Raw genomic sequence first — 27,640 nt, forward strand, 5'->3', positions numbered from 1 at the left:
ATCGTTATGATAGCTGCTGAGTGCATTCATAAGGCATTTAAATTTCCTGTGATGTTCATACTTCGTGCTCCTGTAATGGAGCTGAAAGGTATATTGCATGAAATCTATTTTGTGAAAGCCAATTTGAGATAATTTGGTTTGTTGGCGTTCAATTGTACTCCCAGTACTCAGTGACTGTGAAGCATGGATCTTATCAATTTTATATTTGTGTGCGTGTTGGAATTATTTTTTGGCATGACCTCGTGGAAACATTTTTTGGGTGTCCAATGATTTGTAAGCTCTGGATATTAACTTAATATTTGTGTTGCCTCAAATATTAAGCTTATAGTAACTAAGGAATGTGATGTTGATGCGTAGTTTTCCGCGGCGTTGTCTAGACCAGGTCGACCTGAAGACGCCGGTTGGAATACCGGAGAAACTGTCGTCACAAAGAAAATCCACGCGGTGAAACCCAGAAACATGGAGACATCATAAAGAATGTGATTTTTCACCCAGGTCGTAAAAAATCTGCCTATCATATCTGAATCATATTAGTCTAACCTTTCTTTTTAATGAAAATAACTAGGTCTAACCGAATGATTCTGAACCGAAATCCTGATTGTAACCCCTATTCCTGAAAACTAGGTTGTTTTTTTTCTTCTCTAACCTTATTGACCTGTTCCCGCCCAGAAAACATTCTGCTTGCTACTGTGAAGATATTTAGGTGCGTTGTTTCCATGGTCGTCATTGGTAATTCAGTGAAATATTCCTGAGATACATGGACTTTTTTCTAAAGAATGGCTCGTAGCCACATAGCTACACTGAGTGTTTACGATGTAAGGATCTAATTTTGTTCAATTTATGCGAGTGGCCTTGATAGATAGGATGAAAATTTAGGGGAAGCAAGTTTTGGACGAGGGCAAGCTAAAATAATCTGTGCAAAGCCATTTACTGTTTACTTTTATGATAATTAATGGTAGCAAGAGTAACCTCGTGGAAATCCTTTATCGTAGGAATAAAAAGTGAGTAGTTACAGGTAAATTGGGAAAAATAGGGAATTTACCTGTAACTACTCACCCTGACAATGTTGCGCTGTAACGAAACCATGGTCGGTAACAATAAATTACCACTTATGTGGAAATAGCAAAGTTTTTAATTCTTCTATTCCTACTTTTATTATACTTGTATGTAATTTGCAGACGTGCATCCACATTGAATTTTCGTTTCGCAATGGCCTACTTCTGTCGCTGAGATTATCTCGACCGGCTCAAAATAATTGGTGGATTAATTTATTTCAAGTTTCAAGAGCATATTTATGACATTTCGACTGCAAAAAGGAGTGGAGGTTTTCTTCAATATGATCGGAATGGTAGGAAGTAGCCATATGGCTGAGGTGGGCGCTTAGCTTTGCCATTTTTTTCTTTGCAGCATGATTTAACTACCCTTTTATAACGTTTTTCTAAACTCGCGTTGTTTGTCACCTTGTCTGGGTCAAATCTTGCAACCGAATTTTAACCCACTTTCTTATTAGTTATCAAGCTGAAATTCCCAGAACAATATGTGAATGCAATATTCAATCGCTTTTATTATGATTTAAACTGGTTCTCCATTGTGATTCAGGATTTAAAATTAAAAATGGAGGTAAGTTCACAAAATGGCCATCAAAATCCGATGGTTGCGCTGCGATAATTTAAAGAACGAGAATGTTTGAGAGTCATAACAACAAATTTGTTTACATCAAATTTCATCGAAAAATGTATCGAACAAAAATTTACTGACAAAAGATGAGGAAGAAACTAAATAAATAAAGGGAGACAGATATGGTCGGAAATTTTCAATGTAATTTTTGAAAAGCCAAACTCTTCAGTCAAATGATAGTAGTTCACTCAGGCGGGATTCAAACCCGTGACCTCTAGAATGACAGTCGGGGACTTTACTCCGGCGCCACCGAAGCCGGCATCTAAAACAATTTCGTCAAAATTAAAGGGATAATTATGACAATAGAAGAATTAACGATCCCAAAGAAAGTTATATTATTTATATGGCATATAAGATGAGACTTCTGGATGACTTCTCTCAAGTAACAGATAATTTCCACCTAGAGAATGCATCATAAGCGATTGGAAAAAAAAAATTATCGAAATATCGTATAATGTAGAATTATAAAATATTAACGATGTATCGAAATCTATCGAAATATACGGGTGAATGGGATTTAATGCGATCAAACGTGGGGAGGTACTCTCAAAACTCCAAATACTCCCACGAGTTGATCTATTTATGACCTAAAGTAACCCACGGGCTCCTAGTCTCCAAAAAGTTGACCTTTATGCAATACAGCTGATTGTTCCCTCCACCCATCTTTGGAGAACACGACACGTGGCGCCGCCGAAACCGCCCACGGGTACACGGGAACTTACCTTACTCATTATTGCGCTCGCGAAATAATCAACTCGTGGACATTCGAGACTCCTCCGCAACTGACGATCAAAGAGCGCAAGCAGGGCGAACGCTATGCGCTTATCGCAAACGGATGTGAAAACGGTCTCCCATCATCCGCCTGCAGTCCGATTTGGATTGAAATGATTATGCGTAATCCAGCATAGGTCTACATCTAGTACACACCTACAAAAAATGAACCTCGAGCCACATCACGCGTGTTTGACAGTAAGTGAGTTTACACCGACGTAGATCAACTGAATGATAACCTTCCTTGATAGCGCAGATGGGAAGTTTAAAAAAAATTTAACTGCTCATAAGTTAACCCTCACGCTCTAAAGGCAATTTCAGTTTTCATCTCCAGATAGCTCAAGGCTGATTCAAGGACGCGTTAAAAGTTATATAAACAAATATCTTTATCAACAAATTCTTTTGTTTATACAGGGTGTTTCTATCTTAAAATGGGTGAGATTTCACCCTTAAATTGTATTGTTAATACTCGCTCAAATCTCTCGTTGAATAAAGGCTAAAGATGGATTGTTTAAGACAGTTATAATCGGAAATTTTTGCCCAACCTTAATTATTTAGAATCCTTAAAAATATTAAAAATCTGTCCTTAAAAATCAGGAATATAAAATAAAATGTCGAAAAGGCTGGTTACCCAAGAAAAATCGTTGTCATGGTAACTGCAAAAAACATCCAAAAATGTTTAAGTTGCCATAGCTCAGTAACTAAGGAGTTGCGACCCCATGTTTCTGGACCAAAAATACATAAAATTGTCTCCTCTATTACCCCATGAAGTATTGTATTTGTATTGAAGGATGGACATTGCTGCCAACGTTTCAATGGCCTTCTCTGCCATCGTCTTCAGGGCGAATAGGGTAATTATTATTTTATAATTCGTCCTGAAGACGATGGCAGAGAAGGCCATTGAAACGTTGACAGCAATGTCCATCCTTACCGGGCTATTTTCCCGTGAAGATTTTATCAACATCTTATTATTATTATTAATCCCTCTGGTAAGGAGGAATACGAGGATTATTTCAAATTACTAGCCCACCTATAATTTATGAATAATGTTTAGTTGAAGCTATATATTAAAGTTTTGTCAAAAAATTTCAAAATAGTGTTAATAGTAGCTAAATGACTTTCACGTAACTCTACAATAGTCTGAAAATAACATGAAATAATGAACAAGATATAACTTGTAATGGTTTCGATAATTGATCTGAGGTAAATATAAATTAGATATTGGATACCAAGCAATTTGACTCGTTTTTTTTTGATAGAATGAAATTGTTACATATACTATTAATTAAAGTAATAGCATTTAATTTACTGGGTATTTGCCATTTCAATTGAAGTGGTTTTATTTTTCAAACTATAATTTTTTTCGTTTCAGGTAAGCAACTTGCCGTAGTGAGGAGCTGAACAGAGAACTTTTCGTAAGTAATTTGGGGTGTATTTTTGTGTGCTAACGATTTCATTTATTTTTTCGTAATGCAGATTTGCGAAAATTGTTATTTAATTTAATGACTGATCATGATTCCCATGAGTGGACGGTATATTTTTATGCGCTGCTTGAGGAACATTTTTCTTTTGATGTTATGCATGATATATATCGTGGATTAAGCTTTTACAACCTTTTCTAATTAGTCGTGCTTAACTGTAGTGCTTCCGGGAAATGAGATCATTTGGCCTTTCAAACAACCAAATGGTGAAGACCTTAGATGCCGTTTGAGAAAACTGGGGTGAGATAATGGAGGTACCAAACAACTATGGCTTTTGTTCACGTCAATGGTTAATTTGATATCGATAAGTTTTTATTGATTTATTGACATTGCGAGAGGATCTCGTCGGCATTGTTTTGATATTCATTTATTGAATTTAATGTTAATTAAATTTACATGCTTTTGCCAATGTTACATGACTGCCCTCATATTTTGATTAACATCTTCTACCGACACCGACCTTATGAAATGGGGTTTCAATTCGATTTTATGATCGTTGAATGTGGTCGCTTTATCTGCTCTATTTTCTCATTTATTGTCATTTCACCAGGTTTAGCGTGAATATCTTTGCACAAAGACCGTCTTCTTTTACATATTTATTTAAGTATTAAGGCACTTTCTTCCGATGGAATGGACATAATTATTAGTACTAAAACGCATTAATATTACATCTTCAATGGTTTACGTCGGTATTTTACAAATTGGAACGTGTAAAACTCATTCTTTTTATTCCTACGTATCGTCATTGTGGAACTAGTGCGTTGAAGTGTATCATAAGAAAACGGAAATAGTCCTTCGTAGATGCGATTTAAGTCGAAATAAAAAATGATATACATATATAGCTATTGGATTCTTCTTCACCATGGAAAATTACGCTGAATTTGTAACCATGAGTAGATTTTATTTTGTAAAGGATGAGTAACGGTGCGTTCTACGTGAAATACCCAGTCGTCAAAATCCATAAGTTTTGACTGATGTATGGTGGTATCATTCTGTTTTTTGGCCCATATAACATACTCCGCTTCTAATTCACTGATATTATTGCCCACCTGAATGATAATATATTTCGTGTTTGATATTGGTTTTCCAAGAGGCATAAAGGTTAATGTAAACTGTAGATGTTTCGTGTCTATTGCATTTAGAGATCCGGTTGTTTTACCTGTGGAATCATTTGCTGATAATTTGTTAAAAATAAACTAACTGTGCATTGGAGGGGTAAAATCTCTTGTTAATATGCGGAAGTACCCTTTTTATTTTTGGAATAGATATTTGAATTCGTTGTTGTTTGAGTGCTGTATTAAACACGTTAGAAAATTATTATTCTCTCAACGGTCGAAATTATTATTAATGATAATTTTCTTTCGTATTTATAGCGAAAATTTCAATCGTACGTACTATGTTTTCCCGCTAATGGAGTAGGCAAAAACGAGGAAAAAATCAACTAAAAAGAAAATTAAGGGATTTTATTGCAGTTGTGAGCGATTTAAATGTACAAGTTGACTTGAGAAAGGCCATGAGTGTCCGTTAAAATATGCACTCCCTGATTACCATCGAAAATGGACAAACAAAACGAAACACAAACGAAAATTTCGCTTTTTCTAATGGCAGGCAGAAACGCAATGCAAACATCTAGGCACCTTTACTATCAATTTAGGCAACTTTAATAATATCAAATTGGTGTCCACGTGCAGTGCTATTAGTCTCGCCAGGAAGATAAACGTTTCGAAATAGTGAGTCATTATGAACCTTGCGTTTCTTTTGCGGATTTCTGATCCTTGAGGTCTTATTACTTGTTCTCAAAGATGAAAAAATCGCCTCTCTTTTCGATTATCGATTTCTTTAGAGGGGGAATCCTTGGCCATCTCTTCAAGGCGTAATTGAAGCGAATAAATTCTCCGTCATGCCCTTTTTTACTCTTCTTCATTTTTTTCCTTTGTCCTTGATGCAGCGTCCTCCTTTGGGATCGAAGAGTTTCTCATTATTTCATCTCTTTTGATTCCTCTGGCATCGCTTTCCGGCTCAGGGATAGTCTTTTATTTTCTCATCAGGACTATTTCTCCTTAAAGGAGTAGCTGTGCCTTCAATTAACCCTCACATGAATCAATAAAATTTAAGGCAGATCCACCAAGATGCGAATTAAATGCAATATTCGCTAATATTCCATAATAAATGCTGCATATTATTATCCTATTTAAATTATTATTGATATTATTTATGATAATTTTCTTTTGATTTTATATATAATTTGTTTTTTGAACTATCGGGTAGATAATTTTAATAATGTAGTTTTGAAGACCAGATGGAATAAGGAGTCATTATGAACATTGAATTTACTTTGCGGAATTTTGATCGAGGAGGTCTAGTTAGAATAATTGGTCTTTCTTCGCTGTTTTTTTTTTTTCAGAAATTGAAATTTTTAGAAATTCGACATTTTTTCTTACAATGACGCTTGCTCATGCGTAGGAAATAGATACATTAGCTGTTTTTAGAAAAAATGATAGTATAGAGAGCATCGCAGCTATACCAATACGATAAATATAAATTGTGGCGTTTGAGAAATTTGATTATGCATTTGCTAATGAGTGCTGAAATCAGAGTGAGAGTGAGAAGAAAAGTTGTTAAATGTTGTGCGCTCGGTTCTCACCGGTTGAAAAAATGTCAATTCAAGCTGACTTTGATATGAACTCATTTTTATGAGCTCCATTTGGTCCAGTCAAGATTTTTGTCAGGAAGGAAAGTTTGATTTCTATGTTCCTTTGCCTTCTTTGCTTATGTACAGTAATGTATCAGTTTTTCATGGCTACCTTTCAGTAAAAGATTTTTGTTGTTTTGTATAAACCTGAGCTTTTTGTGTTCTACAGACCGTTTGCATTCTATAGCTCTTTGAAAATCAACCTCGTTTGCCCATATCTGCAAAAACAACTTTTCTACTTCATTAGGAAAAACAGCTCACATTGACTGTTACTTAGTTTGGATTGCCAAATATATATATTTTTTAATCTGTTAATCAGAAAATAGCCTTCATTTTCTACCATAACGCAAAATATTTTGCAAAACGCAAATTCGTAAAAATTACAAAATGCATAAAAATACAAATTATGTACTTCAAATAGCACTTAGGATATTCACCTTTGATAATTTATTGAGTTTTTTCCTTACAGATTGCATAAAGTTTGCTAAATAGTTGAATTTCCAAAAAGACTTGGGAAGCGTAAATAATTTAATCTTTTATTTAGAGTTAAATGCTAAAAATTATTTAAATAAATAAAAGATCGTAGCACTTTTCCACTAAATTTTTTACTGCGTACAACGCGATTCGGCTCACAGAGCTATCATATGGTACAAGACTACCAGCAATTTTTGTGGAACCAGCAATAGTCGATTTCCATGGCAACCTTTGATAGTAGTGACGGCCACGTGCTGCATTTTGTTTTACGAGACCCGTTGAGACTAACGAGCTCTTCTGCTGGTATCATATTAAATTTTAGACGGCAATATAATGGAGATAGAGGTCTACTACAGAAACCTCATTATCAACAATTTGGGGAAAAGTCTTACGATATTTCATTTATTTAAATGTGTCTAACTTCCACCAATTGAAGCCTGAATCTGTTGAACTTTGCCAAAAATTATCTGAAAAAAATGCCGAGCATCAAAAATATTGATGAGTGCAAATTTAAAGCAGCATATTTTTATCTACGCATGTTATTAATTGATGTTGGAAACTTTATATATTTTAAGATTACTCCTCCTTTTCGGTCACCCTTTGAAACGAGGTGTGTAAAGTACCCATATTTCTGCTTAATTTTAATTTGATTTGGACCAATACGGTATTATTTTTGCACAGCACGCGAAACATTTGGCTAATCATCCCATCTCCAATTTTTACTTCCCTAGTCACTTCACAGAACAGTCTATTTTTTTTCATTCTATTTATAAATCGTATTCTATCGCTATCCTTTCACCAGCTACCAGAAATATTTCCCTTTTTACGGCTTTTAACATCCTGTCCTCGTTTATTACTCGGTTCTACCAAACTTCCAATTAAGAAAGAGAGCAGATTTTTTTCAACGAAAGACTAAATGAATGAGAATTTTAATCTTTTCAATTCATTTTCTTTAACAATTCGTATTTTTCTGAACCCCTCTTTTTTAGTCGAAATAAATTTTTTTGTGGAACCAGCAATAGTCGATTTCCATGGCAACCTTTGATAGTAGTGACGGCCACTTACTGCATTTTGTTTTACGAGACCCGTTGAGACGAACGAGCTCTTCTGCTGGTATCATATTAAATTTTAGATGGCAATACAATGGAGATAGAGGTTTACTACAGAAACCTCATTATCAACAATTTGTAAATTTTAAGGAAATCACGAAAGATTTTACTCATTCTTGTAATTTTAGGGATTTTATGCTCTAAATTAATAAGTTGATTCTCAATATAAAGCCTTTATAATAATCGCAGTTCTTTAGATTCTGCAACAAACTATGTATTTAAAATTGTAGATTCTTGATGTAGGTACTAAAAGGTCATAATTGAAAAAAAAATCAAGTCTTTAAAAGACGTTAGAATTCGTTCAAGACATTTCGTGTTCACGATTCAAGTGACATCTGCATTCACGTTTCCCTACCCGTGGAGTAAGACGCACTCAGTATTTTATGGAATTTAATTTTTTTCCAGCATTTCGCTCGACGCTTTGTGAACTCTCGGCCTTTTTACCCCCACTTGGGTCACGTGACTTGGGGCATACGCATGCCTTTACATTTACGAGCGTAATTTCTTTCACGGTTTTTCGCTCATTAAGGCGAGGAGGCATTGCTCTCACGTAGGTAGTGCGTGGGCATGTACAAATTCTTACAAACCCTCGTTTGAGTTCTCATTAAGTGCAAGGCAACGCACTTGGGTGCACCCATAAATGTTCACTTTCTTACCGGAATTAATGAGCTTTAATGCTTTTTTTGTGTGGAAATATTTTTATTTTTGGTACCGAAGTGCATTCAATAGAGAATGGCAGAGTAATTTAAACGGTGTGCAGGTATACATTAATTCATTCTTTCAATATGAATCAAGAATAAATTTAAGAACGCGAAAAATATCTGCGACTATTTAAAAATATGTCTGCTCTAGTTCAGGGAATCTTCTAAGGTGCATAAATTCCTCTCATGAAGCAATTTATCCCAATTAATTTTCTCTCTCGGTGCCGCACGTGACTCGCCTGTATTGTTTAACATGCACCAATTGAGAAAGTAAGCATCGTAGAAGGCTTATTGTTGACATCAACAATGATGAAGTGTCATCGCTTCATCGAAGACTTTTCCCCGAGTATTCAGTAATAGTGTCACGGTAATTAGGAAATTGACTCAAACGCTGGCGATAGCGTCATGGTTAATTAGAGTAAGAAGATATGAAAAAAATCATTATCGGCAGACGTTGAATTTCTAAAAGGTTGAAGAAAGTAAAAGTATGGTTTAATCACTAATTACGGTTATTCTTTGTTCGATAAGCATTTTTTGTTAATATTGATTCTCAATCATTAATATTACAAAGTGGTCAATAATCGTTTCTATCAATATCCATATCAAATTTCCTCGTTGAATACATAGATGCAAATGGCGCAAAGCAGTTATTCGTATTTTTGACCGTGTACCACCTATTTTTAAAAAAATGGAATATTCTTTGGTGTTGGGGTAACAATATGTATTTTTTCGACGTGTCTGTTACTTTCGAACATTTTTTATTAAATTAAATGAAATTTTCAAACTTGCGTAAAATTTTCGTTTTTGGTCGAAATATTTTGAAAAAAATCAAGATGGTAGAACAAAATAACACATACATTTTGAAATCAAGAAAACGTTTAGACAAAAATAAAAAAAGCTGGAGATATGGTTAAAAAAAACGAAAAATCGTATTTCAATTTATTGGGAGGGTTAATTTCCATTGTTAACACCTGAAACTTTGGGGAAGCACATAATTCTTGATGCGCTTTAAGTGTATATTTCTTATTTATCAAAATATTTGGAGGCACTTTTCACCATCATAACGTGCTAGGCCTTTTGTCATATGTTTCACTGAGAGTAGAAACAAGTGTCATTTTTATTAAAAAAATTGCTAGATAACCTTCTCAGACTGTAATTTTATGCATTCACACACCCTAATATATTTGTCTCTCGGATCAGGTCTCGAAGGGTGTAAACTTTTTTTCTGATACATGGAACGATTGCTAGAAAAGTCGCACCAACCTTTACCGGTATCTCAATTCTTTTCGCTTACAGATGAATGGTATTTGAAGGAGGGGACCGACAGCTGAGATCATTTGCGCTCTGATGGGAGGGTATGAAAGTAAGGCTGGAGAGAAACTCGGCGTCGCCAAAAGTCTGCTCTAAATGAAAGGCGCCAAGGGGACAACAGCTTAACGTCCCATCAGACGGACGGAGTGTTGCGCTTGAAATGTTCACCACACAACTTTCCGGCAAGGATGGGGCAGTATCTGAAAATTCGTTGACACCATCGGGATTTGAACACGAGCCCATGGGGTGGGAGGCCAACACTCTAGCCACCACACCATCCGAACCCCCAGGGACTGATTAAAGGCATTGCTTTGAGGAGGGGGTGCGGTTAATATGTAACTTTTCATTACTTTCCGTGGCCATTTATGCATCCCTTAAAAATAATGCGCTCTGCGATTAATATGATGTAATTTGAAATTGTTTCAATAATTGATAAGCGCTAAATATATTTTTTTTGGAAATTGTTTTTATCGCGACTATTTTTCAGTAAACTTTGAGGTTAACAAATGTGTTGTGATGATTTTCTATATTTCTCAATCTTTATAATGATCGCAGCGCTGCCATTGGACTTTTGGTGGCTATTTTTTGTAAACTAATCTCCATATTCAATTGTAAATTCTGGATAACAATCGAGATACGGTTGAAAACATAATAAAAATGTTAGAATATTGCATTGTCATTTGGTTGTGAGTTATCCTGAAATTTTCAACTTGACAGCTAATCTGAAAGTGGGTTAAAATTGAGTTGCATGATTTGACCCGGAGAAGATTACAAACATTAGAGCGAGTCACAGGAAGAGTTCTCGGGTTTCCAGCCGGGTCAAAGGGTTTTTCAGCACCGACGTTTCGAGGGCGAAGTCTGCCATCGTCTTCAGGGTAAATCATTCAGGGTAAATCATTCATCGTCTTCAGGGTAAACGCGTCGGTGCTGAAAAACCCATGGACGCGGCTGGAAACCCGAAAACTCTTCATCCAGTCCATTCGCCGGGTAAGCCTTAATCCTTTAACAGCGCGAGTTTATAAAAAATGTTATTTTTAACTCTTTGAGTGCCAACAGGTTTTCCAGGTACTATGCTAAAAGTGCCGAGGTATTTTTGCTGATATTGTAGTAGGTTAGGAAAAAAATTAGGTCTCAAAAACAACTAAAGGTATATATTCAAAAACTTAAATAAATCTTTATTATATGTGGTTTCACCTTTTTAATTTATTATTTGACGAATTTTTGGTAATATGAGTTATTTTTTTATAATTAAAAGAAATAAGTTAATCTTAAAATAAAATGAATACTGACCATTGAATTATAATTGAACTATCAGCAATTAAGAGAGACATAGCCAGCGCTATCGCGCTCCTGGCACTTTTCGCGAGAGATAGGAGCTCCCGGCACTTTACTTGACTTAACTTTTGATTTATTTTACCGGGCTGAGGCCACAATCCGGCCCCCTCTTCCCCCGAGCCAGGGCTCTTTTACATAGGTATTTAAGTTCATTCTTACAGTACAAAATATGATATCGGTATGTATTATTTTCTTATTTTAGTACATTTGGTCAGCTCTTTGGACATTCAATGGTCATTGGATGTCGGGCTGGTCAAGTCTTTTCTTTGCTTCATTCGAGTTCATATCAGGAAATCTAGCATATACGATATATATTATGGGTTAATGAAATTATCAATTTAATCTAACATAAACAGAGGTATACTTAATTTCTTAACATAATTTCTACCCTTCGAAATTACCGGTATTGGTCCTTCTGCTAGGTATCCATAAATAAATGTATATATCTTGCGTGATGAACAACGGAGACGAGGGGGGTGGGGGTAGTTCAAGTTCCCATTTGTGGGAAGTTCCTCCCCCCCCCACTCCCGCCGGCTGCTGCGTCTCCGCCTTCACTGTTCGATCGCTCCCGCCCACCCACTACTCGTGGGTTCTGTATACCCTTGCGTGGGAAGCCTTCCCCTCCTTTACCCCCTCCCGTGGAATCTCTCCCCTGCGATGGGCGTGGAGGGTGAGACCCGGGTGCGAGGCTACGTCGCCAGTGGGTTCTCCCCCCCTCTGCTCACCCCTTCATCCCCCTCCCGCTCCCCTCCGATACCCCTCACCCCCCTCAGCGTGAGAAGCTTCCCACCGGAGAGACGCAAAAAAATTAGGGGAGGATAGTGTTCCTAATTTTTTTATGCGCGTCTCCTCTATAAAGGGTTGTATGGACCTCAAGGGGTGAAAGGGTTGAGGGGAGGTTTATATATATTTTTTTTCACGTGAGGAAGGCTTTGAAAGATTTGTATAGGAGTCTGGTATGTTGTATGTTCCATGATGATGCATATATGAGTGTGAGGTGTATGTTATGCTCAGTAACGGGGTCTTGGGTGAGTTAGAGAAACGCTCGCTGCCGCTACTGGAAGATATGAAGGCAAGGAGAATGGTAGATATTTCCTCCCCCGGTTAAAAATACAAGTGATTAGGGGTGTTATTTGACTCTAAAGAGCTCTACAATATTGCATATTATTAGAGATAATCTCCATCAAACCTGCAAGATTTGGTCTTGCATCTCACATAAATTACGCGATGCATAAATCAGCGTGCAAAATATTTTCCGCCTCAGATGAGAAAAACTTCCAATTACAGAAAGTAATTTTGATCGGACTTCAAAATCAAATGAATTTTCATGAATGTAAGACGATGTTTTATCGTGTTGAACTTCCATAACAGCCTGGATTCGTCTCATTATCGGAGTTTATTTCCTTGACTAAATTTGGCCTGCAAAATCTAGAGAGAATATAAATATACATTGTTGGCATTTAGTGTTTTCCTTTCGTGAAGATATCTCAAAGGAATGATTAAGTGAATCCCTCATCATATTATTTAAAGATTTTATTAGTATTTAAAAAAAATTTATTTATCTCAGTTACCCGCGAAAATAGCGCAATGAGGCCAATATATCAAGGGCCTTTACATAAATCATTTCAACAATTAACGGGGGCAACCTATCCAGGCGAGACTCGAACCCTTGACCTTCAGTATTTTTGGCGAGGACATATCCACCACCGTGGCCTCCATCGCCAACGTGGCCGTTAAGTATAATTTAATGCGTATGCTATATAACTTATGGCGTTCATAGGCGAATTAAAAAAACATTTTTCCGAGAAAAATTTTCTGGGATTTTTTCGATACTTTGAGGTTGCAATTTAAGCAAAAATGCAAACCATTGCAGAAACTACCTTGAAATTTACAGATTATATTGGTATTATTTGTGGTAGGAAAGTTTTTTTCGCATCTCATGAAATACGCGGACATACCACATGTGTGTGTGCGTGTGTTTTGGTCTGTTATGTGTTGTTTGCTGAACGCTCGAAGCAGCATGTGTTGTAGCATCATCCCCCTGACTTTCCCCTCCGTACTCCCCCTCTAACCCCCCCTAACCCGCCGTTCTCACCCTCCTCCCCCTGTCTTGCCGGGAGTGGGAACGATGGGCGGCAGAAGAGGGGACAAGGCCCGCCGACTACTTGGAGTTGTGCGGGCCCCCTAAAGCGAGGCTATGGGGAGGTCTCACCGATTCGACAAACGCCAGTCTATCGCACGGCGTCCCACCGCACGGCTGGGAAAACTTGAAACACGTGCGTTTCCGTGCTGGTTTTGTACGTTATCAGGAAGTGTTGCGGTGAAGTTGATGTCAACGACGTGTAGCTCCGTCTTACCCACTGAAGTGAGGTTTAAAATATTGTGAGTTCATCAGAGACTTGAACGGTGAGACGGTTCCGCCTTCTAGGGGAGCTGTTGGTTATCGATGACGCTTGTCGCTCTTCGCTTGTTTCTGCAGGTTCAACGGATCATGAGGGGCCAATGTTTTTACGATCATCAAGGAGCACTCGTCGTGTAGTATTGTTTATAATTGACGCATGTCGATCTTCGCATGTTGCATATTCATCGCATTAGGGGCCCAGGATTTTATATTTTTATGGTAACTAAGAAGTACTCACCGTGTATCATTGGTCGATGAACATCCTATTCGTTACGCCTGTCCAGGTGGAAATTTCGATCCCATTGTTGTGCTCTGTTGACGCTCTAAGTTTCGCAATTGTTTCCGCGGATACGTTCTAACGGGGTTTTCGGGCCCTTTATAGTGGTATTTTTATTTGAATTTTGTGATTTTGTCGTCGTTGCCAGCGTGAGATGGCGGTTTTCTTGACGGAGTTTCAGAAGGATCCAGATGGAACTCAATAACGCATAAGTTGGGCATCCCTGAGTGTTGTCTTCATCGTCGACACTCGCCGTTCTTCAACTGTTTCTGCATTCGCGCGTTCTGAAATCTCCGCCCTTTTAAGGGCCCAAAGATTTTTTTTTGTTTTTATCGTTGTTCGTCGCGTGAAATGGCGGTCCGTGTGACAGAGTTCCAGAAGGAGTTCCTCCTCAAGTTCCTGTCGGAGAATCGGAGACTGCTGTCGACCACAGTGGACGAAACGTTCACGAAACAGGACCACGAGAGGCTGTGGGGAGAACTGTCCACGGCCCTCAACTCCATGGGTTCGGGACCAGTCAAGTCGCAGTCACAGTGGAAAAAGGTAAATGGATCTTCATTCCTATTATCTCTTTTTTATTATTGTGCGAAATAACTGACTTTTAATGTCCAAAAAACTTTATTATTCCGACCCTGGGTTCCAACTACTGGATAGTCATTATCAAGGTGACCCAATGGTTCATCGTGAGCCCCTTAGAAAGGTGAAATTGTGAACTTGTTGAGTGAACCCCCAGAATGAAGCATTTGATCACCTTAATAGTGACAAGTAGTTGTAAGACAATGACTAGTAGTAGTAGGATACGTTCCTATTTTATTGGTGATCTGTTATGGCTTGGTCGGAAGTTCCTGACACTGAGGGTACCATATTTTGCAATGATAGGGGAGATCATTAGCGTTAGAGAAAATGTTCAGAATTACGCGAATCATTATGGGGAAAAATCATTTCCATAAGGAGTCACACCCCATGCTAAAGAGTTTGCCAAAAACTTCCCTTGGCAGAGAATTAATTCCTACTCAAGTGTCAAAAACTTTCAGCTGAGTTGCATTGCACTGCTTGTTATACCAGTTTGGGTCTTACCTGGTCACAACAAAACAATACAGCGCAAAGTCCGTAAATTATCGCTATACGTTGGAAATTTAATTAGGCTGGAAAAGGGTTTGTTATAATAGGGTGATTACAGTATAGTTAGTCGGTGAATGCATTTTTCTATGTTTAACCTGTAAATTTATTATTATCATTAAAATGTAGTTCAGCGAATTATCGACCACATCCATCATTTACGCTTATTGTGATGTTGAATTTAACTCATTTAGCTTTCTTAACACGGTCTAATGTATCGTTTCTTAGAGTTTACCAACATATCCTACCCTATTTTGTGTCCATTTGCGGATATCTAGGAACAGCGTCACTTTCCTCAGAAACGGTCGGAACGAATGAATCTGGTGGTACCATCTTCATAAGTTAAAAGCTTATTGAATGAACTATGTTCTAGGAATTATCATTTATTTTCTATCCGCCTCGGCCATTCAATTTGGTAGTTCCTTGTGAATTATGAAATCTAGTGATTAAGTCAGTACCTGTTTCTCAATTTTCCACCATATTTACCACTATAATCAAGTTGAGGTTTGTCATCAGTACACATTAAATTCTCTCTTTTAGATTCCTAATTCGAATCGATTGCTAATATGTATAATTTTTTATAATATCGTCAATGATGCAGTTCGCTGTGTTTCTGGTGAGCGTCTTTGCCAGTAGTATCGTAATGTATTAGGGCTTGAGGGCTTAGGCGATAACCTTTCATGAGTCTCTATTGTCTCATGATGTAGCCGTTTAAGCTGTGCCTACTACTACATTATCATTTTTGCAAATATTTCCTCATGTCTACCTATTTCATTGTCATAATTATTTTCGAGCGCCACAGCTCGAATGCTTCAGAAATAGTTTACGTACCTATAATTGTAGGCGATGGTTTTTGATTCGTTCGGAATATTACCAATATGATACTTGGTTATAGTTGGTGCACCAGCCTGTTCTGAGTAAGACGATATGCGCCAATTCTCTCACGCAGTCTTGTATCCGTCTCTTGGCCCAACAGCTGTTTAAAATTACTAATTGTAAGTGTAAGTTTTGTTGTGGCATAGTTTTTTCTGAAAGAAAAAATATCTTGGAAGTCACAGAGTAAATAAAAAAACCGGTACGATTTTCGGATTATACACATGTGACCATGATTTAAATGGAATAAAAATCCGGAATCGTATGGCGGGTCTGATTGACAGACGGCGACGATAGAATTTGTTTACTAGTCATTTATTCTGATTGTAAATTTTAGAGAGAATTGGATAAAGGCACCTATAGGACTGGTAAAGAGTGTTTGAAATTATTCATTTTTGTGTAGAAGAAAAATTTGCCTGCGGCGTATTCATCCCCATACTTACGTGATTTCTTCATGGAAAAGTACAATTGGCATATGAGTAGACTTTTTGTAATTATTTCACGTGCAATAATGGATAATTTGGGATTAATATACCTATATTAGAGGCATCATCTCTTGTCAGCAATCCTAAGATTGGTTTTACGAAGTCACTACTCTCAATTCTTGTATCAGCTTATCTTTTCGCACCAACGTATTTCTTCTCGTTCACATCCTTCTTTACCTGTACCGAAGTCTCAAATTCGGGTTGGTGAGCATTAAGATGGTGTGGAAATGTATTAAATCTTTTTCTATTATTTCTTTATTTATTCCCACACCAACGAAAACAACTCGTATTGGTCTTTTTCAACAGTTTAAACAATTACACGGGCACGAACAACCATGCTGTGGATAAGAGAAAAGTACACAGGTGGAACTCGAACTAGCAACCTCTTGGTTGGTAACGAGGATTTTACCCGGCCGCCACCAAGGCCGCTAACTAACCTCCGTATTACATTGCCACCCCTTGAAATATACGTGTTTTCAACCTGTAGGAGGTGAACTACATTTCGTTTTGTTGAATTTGGTGCATATCCATGAGGTGCTTTCAATGTGATCCCTGCGCGAAATTTCCAATACCAGTCAAGTCCGTAATCTGTGTCTCCCTAATCCCTGCTCAAGCTTTCATTCGGGAGGGTGCTTGCTCCCCTTCCAAGTGAACAAGCCCCATCAGAGTCGGCTGCAACCTTTTTAGAACCCTATCCTCCCTCCCTTACCCCTATAGAGTAGATCCCTCCTGGAACCTTCATTCTGCTTCCATTGACACATTTCTTTCCCTCACTGTCTGCCAGCCAGCCCCATGCGCTTGCTTCTAAGCGCGCTACTCTGATCCCTGGTTACAATTGAGCTGGGGTATGGGGAATCAAACAGGTAGTCGGTCACCTTGGTGTATGACATTTACCTCCGTACGAGGGCCCGTAGCGGTGATCTTAGATAGCCATGATTTCTCCGATTGATGGGATTTTTTTTAGCTGTTTAATACTGCATACATCTACATCTATATAATACCCCGCAAGCTGCCTTATTGGCATTTGGCAGGAACCGTTTGCACACTAGCTGGTTACTTATAAAAGGGAAATGCTCTAATCAAATTCCTCCTAGCATTAATTGAAGTCGTATATAATTCGGGGGAAAAACGAATTCCCGTACCTATCCGTTCGGCAAAATATCTCTCTTAATTTATCATTTGTGCCGCACTTGTTAATAAAATGGGGTTCTAATAGGATAATCTGTGTATCGCTCTGAAATATATCTAATGTCAATCTAAACCTAGTGCGCAGAATCCAGTAGACTCAAGACTATTTTGGCCACCGGATTTAAGGTGCTGTCGCTTACTTAAGACAAATCTCCAAGACTTTCACCCAAATGATCCGTATATCCATCCATCCATCCATCGTAAAACTTTGGGCACAAATTCCACCTTAATATTTGATTTATACCAAAAATATTAACATAATGATCCTACGTAATACATTTAATTACATTTAAGTTGATGTTAAGTAAAAATTTGATATAAAAGTGAGGAAAAACGATTTTCATTTTACACGAAACTATTTATTAAGAGATTTTGTCAGGTTAATAGAAAACACTTTCACCCATAGATCCGTTCATTCAGACCTCTAATCGGCAATGGGATCGTTCATGTGGACCTGTAACTGTTTTCATAGAAATTATTCGGTTGATGTTAGGGAAGTATAAGTGGAGTAAAAAAAAAGGATTCCTCACTCAAATATTAAATTGAAAGGAAATAATGGGAAGTTACCGCCCACTTTTCAAGAGTTAGAGACGTCACTGGAGTTTTGGCGAAGCGAACCGTTCACAGAGACCCGGTCCATGGCGAAATAAACGCTTACTAGCGTGCTAATAACAGCAAAACACATAGGAGGGATAGGCGCGGACGAGGATTCGTTTGAGATTCGGTAAGCTGTACGGCAAAAGTTCGTGACGTCATTAACTTATCTGCAAAAGGGTTAAGGCAGTCAATAATTCGCCAAGAATAGTTTGAAAAGTAGGTGTCGGATCCAAAACTGAAAATTATAGGTAAAAATTTAGCAGAAATGGTAGCGGTAAAAACTTATTTACGAATAATTGAGAGGTTTCATACATTATCGCAAAAGCAGATAATCCACTTCCCTTTCATATAATTAAAAGAAAATGTGCGCACTTGCAATTTCACATCGGCCGTCTAGGTTCATTCGTTTCTGTATTTTTATATTCTGTCACGATTAGGAGAGTTATTTTTGCACACTCATTTCTATTACGAAAATATCTCTGATTTAAATGTGGACTGAGGTTGGTCACGTAAGTCGTCAACTCTTGGAGCGCATCGAATTCTTCACTTGTCATTCCATTCCATCTCTTTCATGTCTATCTGCTGACTTTCGGGTAAACATCCGGTTCCGTGCTCGCAGCTTCTCCCGTGATTGCGTAGCGCCGTTGTTTTTCGCGGATTCCCCCCAGAGGGCGCCCTTCACCCATTGCCGCAGACCCAACCCTCGTCCTTGACAGCGTGATTGGAAAGTGTCTCACGTAAGACGCTCGCTCGGTGTTCTGGTTCCTCGGGGCATATCGGCCGACACGCGGGCGGACCAAGCTATGTGCAACGCTGGAATATTTTCTTCCCCTCTCCCGGAATTGAAGACTAAGCGGACCGTTTTACAAAGTTTTTATAGCGTTTTTATAAACTCCCTTTGTTTTTGTCATCTTGTCCTGGTAAAATTTTGCGACTCAATTTTAACTCACTTTCCGATTAGCTATCAAGCTGAAATATTCAGGTTAATCAGAACCGGATGACAATACAATATTCTTACACAACTTATGCAAAATAAATTTTGTATAAACATGACAGAGTCTCGAAATGAATTGTTTCTTATCCATCGTAAAACGTTGGGCACAAATTCCACCTTAATATTTTATTTATACCAAAAATCTTCACATAATGATCCTACGTAATACATTTAATTACATTTTAATTGATGTTAAGTAAAATTTGGTGTAAAAGTGAGGAAAATCGATTTTAATTGTAGAGGTAACAATTTATTTAGAGACTTGGTCAGGTTAATAGAAAATTAATTTTATTCTTTTTACTTTGCGAGGAAAACATTATGTTTTATGAAAAAATTATTTTTATAAAACATTATGTTTTCCGAGCCTAATAATATTAATTCTTCGTTTTGGCGTGATTTGCTGCCATTCAAGAATTAAATATTAGTGTTACAAAAGAGTCAAAGCATATGAAAGTAAAATGTAATTTTCTGTACGGCTGATTAGAATTACTGGTTTACTGCAATACATTCAGGGGTCAAATATGACGGGCCTTGAGTTTTTTTAACCTCTTACATTTCCAACCATAATGCTTCAGTTAGCCTTAGTTCGATTACGGCGTTATGTCTCCTTAAAGTTTTCATAAGACTTAGCTGCAAAACTTGTAATTGACATGCTCTCCAAAATTTCCCACTCGCCCGCCTGTGTCTTAGTCCAAGAAGAGCTCTACTCTCAACTCTTCCAACCAGCATTCAGGTCATACCGCTAATTGAGTTAGGTCAAATATAGCGTAACATTTAATCAGAGTGATTACTAATTTCGCGATAGATGACAGTGTCGTCGGCAAATAAAGGTATTTTACTGCTAATTCGGGAGCAGAGGTCATTAATGTGTGTAATGAACAAAAGGGGGCCGATAATCTTCCTTGTGGAACACCTGATGTCACTTTCACTTCATCCGAGCTGAATCCGTCAAGAACTACTTTTTACTTACGATCATTCAGAAAGTCGCGTATCCAGTTTACCACTGTTTCGTTTAATCCGCATGGCTTTAATGTATAAAAGTTTATTGTGAGGTTCTGTGTCGAAAGCTTTCTTAAAATCTAGAAATAATGCATTAACTTGTCTTTTCAATTCCTCAGATTTAAGAAGTTAAATGGCAGAGTAAAATGCTGACCTTGCTCGACAAAGCAAAGAGTAGAGAGAATAGGAAGGAAACAATTGGTAGTGTAAGACGCATGTTGGGGGAGAAAGGAATTTTCGAAAACAAGCAAAAATGTTGGCAACTCAGGTTGCCAATGGGCAATAATGGATTAAGGCAAAATAAAGCCTTCAAAAGGCCCGGTAACTTTTTCCCCCATATTCGCCTGTGGCTTACTCCTCTTAACTAGTAATCTGATCAAAGCACCTAACCTACGTTTTTATCATGACTTGATATTTTCAGCATAATTTTCGTATTCAGGAGGCAAAAATATTTGGGGAAAATATGTATAATGTCACTGAAGATGGCTTTATATTGTTGCTATGGATGGACTTGGAGGGGCCAAAAATAAGAGATTCCCACGAGAAATTACTTTATACTATTTCATAAGTATTGAATGAAAACATATCCCAATTTGAAACTACTCATAGGCCAATTCCAACACACTTATAATAAGTTCGTCGAGTGTTAGTATAGCAAAGTTACCAAGTATTTAGTTCCCCTGAAATGGAAAGGTGCTTATCTAAAAAGAAGCAAAAAACAAGAGCCGCGTAAGGAATGTGCTTTGGAAATGTTACTTTAATGGGATGGAGATGTGGAAATTGGGAATTTTCGTACGGAGGCGAAGAGCCTGCCCGTCAATTAAATGGAGCAGCAAAACGCAGCGTTGGTCTGACTCGCATTTTCCTCTTTTGCCGTGCTTACTTCACGCGCGTGGATAGAGCATGGCGTTTCCCCTTCTAATTGATCGACCTGGATCGCTTCATCTCCTCATTGAGTGTTCGAGGTCCGACTATAAAGGAAAAAAAGACCCGGAAATGATTCGGACGTGCACGTTCCTCGAGCCCCTTAATCATTACCAATGCTGCTTTTATCTCCCCAGTATTCGGCGGGATACGGAATGAGGATATCGTGCATCCCCGTTGGATTTTTTTTCGCGGGTTCTACGAGAAGAAAATAGTAAACATGTGAGTTAAAGTCCCATTACATTCATTCGACCGCGAAATGGACGAGATGTATGGTGTTGACGGGCGTTTTTTGATTCTTTTATTCATTGAGACTTACCGAGCTTTCGCATTTAAGTGAAATTTTTAAGGTTTTCCCGGCGAATAGACTGGAGGAAGAGTTCTCGGGTTTCCAGCCGGGTCCAAGGGTTTTTCTGCACCGACGTTTCGAAGGCTAAGTCTTCCATCGCCTTCAGGGTGAAGTCTGCCATCATCTTCACCCTGAAGACGATGGCAGACTTTGCCTTCGAAACGTCGCGACGGTGCAGAAAAACCCTTGGACCCGGCTGGAAATCCGATAACTCTTCCTCCAGAAATTTCAAAACGTTTCTTTCGCGCCTCAATCCTTTTGTTAACCCAACTTTGTATGGCAGGTATATGCAGGAGAACTTATTAGGGAATATAAGTACGTTCATATTCCTGAAGTTATTCACAATTTTCTATAGAAGCATAATTACATTTGATTGATTGTTTATTTATTAAATTTTGTTGGCGTTACGATCGCCATGGTTTAATTTCGCCATATAAATGCAACCTTCATTACTTGTTCTATGTGTTTGTGGCGAGAATTTCCTTCGATATTTTTGCCAGTCACATACTCCCTTTCTTTGTAACTAAATATGTCATTGTCTTTCTTCCTCTCCCTGGCTTACCCAACATTCTACCCAATAACATTGTTTTCAACATCGTCTCCCCGCTCAATATTCGCTTCTTCAATTCCCTCTGTCTCCTTCATATTGAATCTTATCTCATTTAGAAACTTCATCTCCTCACCCACCATGTCCAGCACTTCCTCATTCCTCTTCCTCTCCATCCTCTTAAATTTCTCCGTTCTTCGGCACACCCACATCTCGAAGGCCTCGAGTCTTTTCTCGTCCTCCTTCCTAAGTGTCTACGTTTCCACACCGTAATGCGCTACATTCCAGATCAGGCTGTTTACTAGCCTATTAATGAAACTCTTTCATTGCAATCATCTCATACGCTCCTTCATGTACATGAACGCCTCCTTTGCTAACTCAATTCTCTTCCTGATGCTCTTACTGCTGTATCCGTTTTTCGTTTAATGTGCTGCCCAAATAGTTACATTGCTCTACCTGCTCAAGTTTTTACTCTAATGCGGTGTATGAGCACAAAAATTGTAAATACATAGAATATCTCTCTTCTTAACAAAAACTTTATACAATTTTCATTTTACCTAAAGGATCATGACATTAATACTAAATAGCTGGACACACCACCAGAGTGTTATTTTAGTACAACGAAAATTATTGCTGTATAGAGATTGAAAGAATATCACGTGAGCTACCATAAAATTCGGCTACGGTCGCCTCAAGTAGCTGGGGAAAACGTTGTAATTAAGGATTAAACTTTCCACATAAGTAGGCAGTGGTTTTCAATCTTGCAGTCGCGAACCTGCCACCTGAACTCAGAACAATTTGTACGATGAATTTTTAAAATATATTTTGTAAGTTAAATGTTAAAGCCGCATACCCTCTCCTTGGAGATGCTTCTGTGGAAGATGTCTAAGGTACCTCTCTGTTGGAGAGGGCGCTCGAGTTCCCGAAATATTCCCTACTTATTCTTTTGATCTCCCGAGGACTCTTGTCATGCAAATAGGTTGAAGGCGGGTGGATGTCGGCCGGAAACCGCGCGTCCGCGACTATCCCAATGCATAATCTTGTCCCTTGAAAGATTTTGTTTTCTGAGAGGGACGATGACTTCGGAACGCTCGTTTTGGAACCCACTGAAGGCACTAGGGCTTTAGAACGTTCGAAAAAATCAAATCGGGAGGATGGAGCTTAGAAACTCACAAGCACACTGCTTTTATTTGTTATATTTTTCAATAAATATACCAAAGGGGCTGAATAGAGGAGGCCCAATTCCATCCCACAGAAGGTTGATTTATGTTGCCACTTCGGTCGCATTTTAATCGGTTTTCAAAAATGTCCGCGTTGCGGTTATGAGTGCAATGCGATCCACTTTCGTTCCAATATTTTTACAATATGGTTTTTGCAAATGCGAGGAATAGAATTAAAGAGTTACGAATATGGTAAATCACATCGTCATGAGTGCAAATTGCGGTTGACACGCCTAATTGTACCTTATTCCCCCGTGAAACTCAGATCAATTTGTCCCACAGCGACGCGAGTGGCGACTTCTGTAAACCCATTTTATGCGCGGTGGGCGACAACATGTTTAGAGGCCGACTTGAGGAACTTCACGCTAATCTACTCCACGGGCGTCTGAATTTTCACACATTCAGGGGAGTTTTATCAATTTTTAATTTTTTTGAGGGAAGGGTGCTCATATTTTTTTGTATCGATTAGACATTGAAATTACAATTATAAAAAGTAAAATGCTGTGTTTTTTTAATTTTTTTTTCAAATCAAATGAAGTATAAATAGTAAAATCACAAAAAAATGCATTTAGATAATTTTTTGTCATTCATGGTCTACTGCTAATTAAAACTAGCATTTATGGATTAGAATACCATGCACGGAAGTACTTTTTACGAGAGATTTATCATTTTAAAAAGTGAGGCGACAGTGGCGAACATCGAGTAATTTCGGTTACCTAGGTTCGGTAACTAGTCAGTATGAGTTGCGACGTGAATGAGGTCTCGTATTACCAACCCTAAGTCTGTGTTCAAATTTGCAGAGCTAAATTTATTTATTATAATATCGAGTATTGCAAGTAATTTTACCTCATTTCTATGTGTTACGCTAAGTCTTGGCTTTAAAATAAGCCATAAATAATGACTATGCTTTGGTGGTTGAATCAAATGAATTATATGATTGAGGACATGATTTTTTTGAAAAAAATACGAAAAAATGCACAATTACACTATAGATAAAAGTATTAGTGCAAAATTACTGAGCGGAGCTGAGGATTCTATGATGATGCTGTACTAATACTTCTATGAGGTCCCGCTTAATTACGACAGTATAAACTCTGAATCAAATTAGAATTCATGGATTCCTTAAAAGGTAGTCGTCTTTAGGCCAGGATTTTTGTATCGGTTGTGTGAATGACTGTAAAGGTATCAGTCATTTGGCTCACTGATAGATCTGACGATATCGTCCATCAACTATAGGCACGCTCACAGCTTGTCTCTGAAGGGGGATTTTGGGTTCATTCTGAGAAATTAGATTCAAGTAATTTGATTCATGATAATGACTCCATTCTTCAAATTGTTCACAAAGAACGAAATTATAGAAAAACGTGATTATTTGGATTGAAACAAATCCACGAATCTATGATACATGAGTAGTGGATCATAGTGATTTTATTTCATCATGTCTGAACGTTCATGGAAAATAGTATATTTAATATAATCAAAGTCCAATAAAGTCCAATATATAATCCGCATTTCAAAGATGGTAAACTAAGATAAACCTTTAGTCCCCCTTGTTATTTCCTGTTCACGGATTTTACAAAAACCTAATCTGATACAATTTGTATCCGCTGAATATAAATTGCTCTTAATGAATATATGCGGCCAGACGCTGAGTCATTCCACCCCAATTCAACAAAGGTTAGTAGTCCCTTAGGGTCTCAGATTCTGCACAGGTCAATATCAATAAAATATATTTATAAAATAACTAAAATTTCACACAATTAACATTCTAAATGCTGGAGTATTCATCCAAATACGAATCACAAATAATTGTACCCAAATAAAAATTCTGTCGTAAATATCCCTCTTAAAATTGTATCGATTTTAGGGTATGACATCGTTTGAGGCTTGACTCGGTGGAAGTTCGATAAATCAAAATAAACTGCGCTTAAATATAAAACTCAACTACTGACTATTAGTAATAGGTATTTGTAAAGTTGGACATTGCAATATTTCCACGTTTGGGTTTTATTTTGACAAGATACGTTTCGCTGTTAAGAACAACATAATTAAGTACAGCATAAGTGAGTTCTTCCTTACGTCTTGGTGCTTGGAAGGGGGGGGGGGGTAAGGTTGCGGATGGGGTATGGGTGTCGAGAAGTAGGGATATTGAAGGTTATGGGAAAAAGGGTCGTTTTTTAGGGTTTCGGAGAGGAGCCGGATGGGAGGGGAGAGAAAGGTTCTGGGGTGGGTGAGGGTACCCCGCTCGTCTTCAGTATTCTTTCGCGTTGTGGTCGTCGGGATGGAGTCCTCGTCTAGATGATCTTCTTCTCCTGGGTGGTTGACCCCGTGTCCTTCTATTACTCTTTTATGGTGTGAAAGGGGAGGGAGTACAGCATTTAGTTGATGTTGTGTGTAAAGGGTTGGTGGAAAATTTAAAAACATTTGGATTCCAAAGATTTTTTCGGGGTCAACGGGGAAGGTTGGAAATCTAAGGTCCAACAACACATACATGGCGAAATGGGGTCGGCGGAGAATGGCTTTTAACACTTCATGGATAAAATTGCTATTTTATGTGTGTCTCGGTTATTGAAATTGTATTGCCAGTAATGGTGAGGGAGAGTGAAAAAGATTTTCATTCGTCAAAGGAGTGTTTTCAACTACCGACCATGGCTTCGACATATTATGTCATTTTCAAGGTGATACAACTAGACCTCTCTCAGTATTTATACCCATAGCCAAGGCAGGAGGAGCATATGGAAGTGATGTGAGGCGATTAGGAACAATAAATAAGCAATAGTTAAATAAGCAATGAGATATAGGTGTCTTACCCTCACACGATTCTTTCTATGAATCCTTTATGATAGAATTCATCAGATTCCAAAGCGTTGGCAAAGATTGATTTTTTTATCACTCAACCTAACGGCCTGCACTCGATTTTTTTATTGGACAAATAGAATTTGTGGAGAGGCTTAATTTTTTAATTTGGATAAAGGAACGCATACCCACGCATTTATTGCACACATGATTTTCAAAGATAAGCCGTCCCTAACCCCTAAAAATTCCGAAATTTTTCAACTTGTAATAAAGGTTAAAATGAGACATCATATTTTACCAATTATAAAAAAACGATGGCTTTTTTGAAATAGCCTAGTTATCTCTGAGAGATGCCAGTACACTGTTTCAGTGCTTACGGCCGATATTAAGCACTGATTTCTGGGGACTATTTGTGAGCCCATTTTACATGGGAATGATATGCTAAGTTTTAGCTTGATATCCTCATCTCGACTTCCGTTTTTTTACATTTTAAGAGGGCTCCATAGAAATAATCATATGGGGGCACAACGCCTACATCTCATGGCTTATTTAACCGAACCAATACAATTTTAAGAGGGATAGCTAGCTATGAATTTGTTTTATGGGTACTTCATAGTAGATAATTCCCAAATTATTTACGAGCCCATTCATATGGCAATAATATGCAAAGTTTTAGCTTGATATTCCCAACGCAAACTTCCGTTCGCACGAGAAAATTTTTATTTCTCTCAGCTGAGTTCACGAATCCCTTAATTCCGGGGTCTTGGGCAGCTGATTACATTATGTGACACTCAATAAGTGGATGTAATCTTATTTGATCTCCTGCTGTCCGTAAAAAGGCCTTTTTACCTGGGAGTGTTGTCGTTTCGTGGGCTTTTAGAGGATGAATGAAAAAAATAATTGACTCGTAATTGAGCGATGATTGGCTTCACGAGTATGGGCTGCTAAAAAAGCCGTGATTCCAGCACGATAAAAGGGAGCTCTAAAGGCGACCTTTGATGGGTATAATCAAATAGTCTATGTGTCATATGAAACCCGTGTTGGTGTGCCAATCATTGCATAAAAATTTGAACGAATGCACGTGCTAACCGCGGTTAGTTTTCCTGGTCCTTTTTGGCGCTAGGAGTAGATATAGGTGTGACTACAATGGACATTGAAATGACTTCTTTTAACCGTTTCATCTGTACTGGTCCTACTATTCTAAAAACTTTAATGAGAAGACGGGACAACTTAGTTGGCCACATTATGAGGCACGATGACTTGATGAAAATAATCGTAGCTGTGTCAGCGATTTCTTTTAATATCGTCTATAATTAAGGT

General features: G+C 37.9%; 1 protein-coding gene and 1 long non-coding RNA gene across 2 annotated transcripts in view; both read left to right on the top strand.

Moving 5' to 3' along the window:
* The window catches only part of LOC124169426, a 313,573-nt gene that overhangs the window by 157,200 nt on the left and 128,733 nt on the right, over positions 1–27,640 (top strand). The gene's annotated exons all lie outside the window — the stretch shown is intronic.
* Positions 13,503–27,640, top strand: part of LOC124169425 — a 32,272-nt gene continuing 18,134 nt past the window's right edge. Inside the window, exon 1 of the mRNA XM_046548017.1 lies at positions 13,503–14,772. Within this exon, the coding sequence (XP_046403973.1) occupies positions 14,581–14,772 (192 nt within the window). The 5' untranslated portion in view covers positions 13,503–14,580. The remainder of the gene's footprint in view (positions 14,773–27,640) is intronic.

The sequence above is a fragment of the Ischnura elegans genome, chromosome 12, assembly GCF_921293095.1.
Source record: "Ischnura elegans chromosome 12, ioIscEleg1.1, whole genome shotgun sequence".
Taxonomy (NCBI): domain Eukaryota; kingdom Metazoa; phylum Arthropoda; class Insecta; order Odonata; family Coenagrionidae; genus Ischnura; species Ischnura elegans.